The following is a 4,299-nucleotide window of genomic DNA, read 5'->3' as shown; positions in this document are numbered from 1 at the left end:
TAGCAATTTCTCCTTCATCAAGCTTTATTTTCTGCTTCCGAAACTCCAAATCAAACCAAACTATCAACATACTACAAAACATAATCATCACTGTGCTTACTCATTTTCTCTTCTTAACATCTCTTGATCCTTACATAGCTGAAAAACCTGCTCCCATTGCTTACGAAGCAAAAACCTTGGTCACTCTAGGCCAAAAGTTAAGTATATTGAATCCTCCAAAACCTAACATCGCCATTTGCATAACAGCCTCGATCTCTTTGATCTGGTCTTGACTAAGCTTGTCGCCAAAAACACATTAAAACCCGCAAACAAAACATAGCATATTAAAAATGAGCCAAAACCTGAACTGAGCTTTGGCAGTAAACTATCAAAAAGAGTTTTCAAAACCCATTTACGTGAATGAGAATAGAACTTTATACGTGAATGATGGAGGGACTCTGACATCAGGTTCCGCCGCAAAACGTACCAACTAGGGCCATAGCGGGCGAAGCTGATGTCGTGTAACTTATGTTGGTTACTTCTCAGGATCTTGTGAGTAGGAAGAGATTTAGGGAGGCCTGATGAGCAAGGGAACGATCGAAGACAAATATGGAGGGACGAGAACTAATGTGGAGAGTAAGCATGGGACCAAGCTTTAGGTGGAGGCTATGGAGGGTTAGCTTGATTTCCAAGGAAGATTTGGGGAGCCATAAAATGTTGCCGACAACAGGTAAAGTGGAAGGGCCTGGAGGGAGACTACTGTAAGGAAGCTCTGCCATAAAAAGAAAGAAAAAACACAAGTGCTATCTTAAATGGCGAAAATAACCTTAATGACAGGGAAAATGAAGGACATTTACGTAATTTGAAGCAGACTCAAACGGTAGTAGAAATTTGGATCCAGCGATTAGGGTTTAAAAAATATAAGTCTCTATCTAGCATCTTATTTTTCCTTTACGGTTCTTCAGAAGAGCTCCGGTCTCCAGTTTTTCAGTCTGGAGGGAAAATCCCAACTGAGCTCAACTCAAAGGTATTCTCCTTTTTTCATCTTTGTTTAATTATTTATTTGTTTACAATGTCAATGAAATGCTTTGCTAAGGGAATTGAACTGCAAAAATGGTTTATGTGGAATATTTGAAAAAATTCGTTCAATTAACATTTGTGTTTGGTTTCCGAGAAAGAACTAAAAAAAAAAAAAATCAAAGACGTTAAGCAATTGATTCTTCTGGTATTTTCTTCGAAACTTTTATCAGAAGTAAACCCAAAGGAAAAACAAAAAAGGCATTTCTTTAGCTTTTTGCTAAAAAGAATCAAGCTTTGGTTAACTAGTAATATTTGTTAATTTTCTTTTTTTTTTTTATAAATTTTCTCGGCAACCAAAAGGGGTGGAAAATATTAAAGTTATCATTTGTTGATTAATAGTCTGTTGATATACCTGAACTTTGGGCGTTGTCGAGCTTACTGAACTTTAATGTTGTATGGGCGAATTAAGTTGATGCACTAAGCTTTGGTAAAGCTAATGGCACGATATGTATACAGGACTCTTCATTAAGTGTTCATCTTTTGGAAAGATATGAGCACTGTGATTCATAGAACTCCCAAATCCGGGAGGCAATCATTGTTTTTCCAAGACTTGGCATCACCAGTCTCTGCCCGGAAAGGGAAATTCTCTAGTCCAGGTCAAGCAGCGGCTGTTTCAGCTTTATGGCGTGAGAATTTTGGAGGTTCAGATCTTCCACCTCCTCCTATGTACACCTTGGAGGACCGTTCGGATTTTTCTCCTGAATCTGGGATACTGGATTATCCTATGTCTCCTGAAATCAAGTCAGACCCAAGAAGTCCGGTTCAAAGTTCTGGACATGACTTCTCAACTCCAGCAAAGAGCAAGTCTGGGGCTAGCACTTCATTTGCTGTACTTAGTGGGCAGCAGAATCAGCAGAGCCCAACCAGTTTGAGTTGGTGGTCACCCAAAAAAGCAAGTGGTACTGAGCAGGATGACAAGGGAAAGGGTTCTCCTGTTGAGGGTGTGGTTCAGCCTGGTGCTTTAATGACTCTTCCGCCTCCAAGGGAAGTTGCTAGGCCAGAGATACAAAGGAATTCCATACCTGCAGCCAATCTGGATGAGGAAGAATGGGTTACTGTTTATGGGTATGCTCTATATTTTCATGTTCTAATTAATAGTTTTTGTTTGTCTTGTGGTCTTACTAGCAATCAGTTGTTTTATGTAACATGGGTGCCTCATTTTGCTGGAATAACTTTTGGTTTTATTATTTCACCGGTAACTTCTATGCATTTAAGGTCCCTTTTTATCCTTTTCAAATTCCCAAAATTTTACCTGTTTATGTCATTTTAAAAAACAGAATCATTTGGATGTTAACTGCTTAAATGTTTTAAATAACTGCTAGTGTGGTTTTATCTAATTTCTTTGTCAACCAAAAATACTTCTTTCTTGGTGTCTTTGGGTACTGTTGTCTGATCCACCATCTGCAACCCAACCTTCTGATAAGTCTGCCATGATTTTAACTTTTCCCTCCTTGGTGATTACGTCCATCTGTCCATGTTTCTCTGTTTTAGTAAAACAAGGTGTTGGACCTAAACATTTTTGTTAATTTGTCTTGCTCTTATTTATATGCAAGACCTATGACTTTAATATTTGCTTTCTTTCCAGATTCTCTCCTGCTGATACAAATTTAGTTTTGCGAGAGTTTGAAAAGTGTGGTGTGATATTGAAGCATGTTCCTGGTCCAAGGGATGCTAACTGGATGCACATTCTTTATCAGGTGAGTCTTCTCTCCCACGATCCTGTTCCTATCTGTTAATGCTCATTTGTGATAAGTATCTATGTGCACTGGTTATCTATTTTCTGGTTCCTTTTTGTATATTTGTGTTGATGTCATTTTCTTTATTTGCTGTATGCTATCTTGCTTGCTAAATAGATATCTTAATTCTAATAAAGAGAAAGATGGTAATCAAGTTGGAGATTAATATAAAAGTAGTTGACTGAAAAATTAGTTCAAAAGTAGTTTGCTGTATCCATGACCTTGTAACCTTTCTGAGTTGTAACACATTGGTTGAATTACAAACCTATGTCACCTTCCTTGTTCAAGCTGGAATCTTATAGGCTAAATATCTCAATGAATTTTTCTGAAACCCAAACCTGATAAAAAACTTTTACTTGTTGGCAGATGGTCTGTGATCTTTTGATCTGAACTATGTGTATTGAGTTTGGCTTCTAAAGTGCAGGAGGTTTTTAACATCTTAGTTAGTGTTATCCGCTTTTGGGCCCAATGGCTGATACCTTCTTCTATGTACTTTCTGATATATGTGCAATGTTGTATGTGAAAGTCTTTGAGGAGTAGCCTAATTAAAAGAAAATGTATAGTATTTATATTTTCCTGACGAAATCATAAATGCTGATGTTAAAACCAATAACCATTGCTTTCTCATTGGTGCAGAATCGATCTGATGCTCAGAGGGCTCTCAGCAAGAATGGAATGCAAATTAATGGAGTACTAATCGTTGGTGTGAAGCCAGTGGATCCAATGCAACGTGAAGCTTTGAATGAGAGATTGAACAATAAGGGTTTCATGACTCCACCCCCACCTTCAAGTAGAACATCAGAGCTGAACAATTTCCGACCATCTCGCCCTCACCATCTCCAAAATGGCAATACCAATGCACGCCAATCAGGAGGTGCTATAGCAAACCCTACAAAATCACTAGGGACCAAAGTCATGGAGTACCTGTTTGGATATTAGTAAGAGCTGTTGCCTGTTTCAGTCGCCACCGCCCTTGTGCTATTTCATTATCAGTTTTCCTCCCAGACTTTTTATACAGAGGATATAACAACTGCTTCAATGAGCAATTTCCCTTACAGTGAGAAGTGTTGCAGATTTAGTTGTATAAGACTACAGAGTTAAAACTAACAATGTCACGAATTCTTCTGTTGGATTCAGAAGAATGTCGGCCACCATTCAAAGAGTGTGATGACCTATAAACTCAGTTTCTACTTCGTTTTAGTTCTTTATTAATTTTTTTAAAAAAATTTTCTATTAAAAATAGAATATCATAAAAAAAAGTAAATAGCAAAATCATGAAAAGGATTCAACTTGTCTCCGTAGCTTTTGATCCATTCGACATTTTAAGGTTAATTTTTTTTTTTTTTGAATATTGGTTTTGAGTCAAGCAATAGTAGAACAAAATCAAGATTGGATTAGAGTTAGATTTTAGAAAAATTTGTCTTGATTTGGTATATTTATATAAATTTATTTTTAATTAATTATTTAATTTTATATTTATATATATATATTTGTATATATATAA

The 4,299-nt window shown here is 36.8% G+C and overlaps 1 protein-coding gene across 1 annotated transcript; it reads left to right on the top strand.

The window, feature by feature from the left end:
- Window positions 1-892: 892 nt before the first annotated feature.
- On the top strand, window positions 893-3,995 carry LOC111274556 (nuclear pore complex protein NUP35-like). Its single transcript, XM_022859282.2, has 4 exons — window positions 893-1,006; window positions 1,516-2,124; window positions 2,645-2,756; window positions 3,432-3,995. Exons 2-4 carry the CDS (start codon window positions 1,550-1,552, stop codon window positions 3,732-3,734), a joined length of 990 nt encoding a protein of 329 aa, XP_022715017.2. The 5' UTR covers window positions 893-1,006; window positions 1,516-1,549; the 3' UTR covers window positions 3,735-3,995.
- Window positions 3,996-4,299: the final 304 nt, after the last annotated feature.

This window comes from Durio zibethinus, chromosome 26 (assembly GCF_047325235.1).
Source record: "Durio zibethinus cultivar Kanyao isolate XHJ-2024 chromosome 26, ASM4732523v1, whole genome shotgun sequence".
Classification (NCBI taxonomy): domain Eukaryota; kingdom Viridiplantae; phylum Streptophyta; class Magnoliopsida; order Malvales; family Malvaceae; genus Durio; species Durio zibethinus.
Note: the sequence above shows the minus strand (reverse complement) of the source record. Positions and strands in the feature narration are given on the sequence as shown.

What these genes read in the sequence shown, in the direction of transcription:
- LOC111274556 (XM_022859282.2), top strand. Translation starts at nt 1,550, where the DNA reads ATGAGCACTGTGATTCATAGAACTCCCAAATCCGGGAGGCAATCATTG. An exon ending in GAATGGGTTACTGTTTATGG is followed by an intron (nt 2,125 to 2,644) that starts GTATGCTCTATA and finishes CTTTCTTTCCAG; the next exon opens with ATTCTCTCCTGCTGATACAA. An exon ending in GGATGCACATTCTTTATCAG is followed by an intron (nt 2,757 to 3,431) that starts GTGAGTCTTCTC and finishes TCATTGGTGCAG; the next exon opens with AATCGATCTGATGCTCAGAG.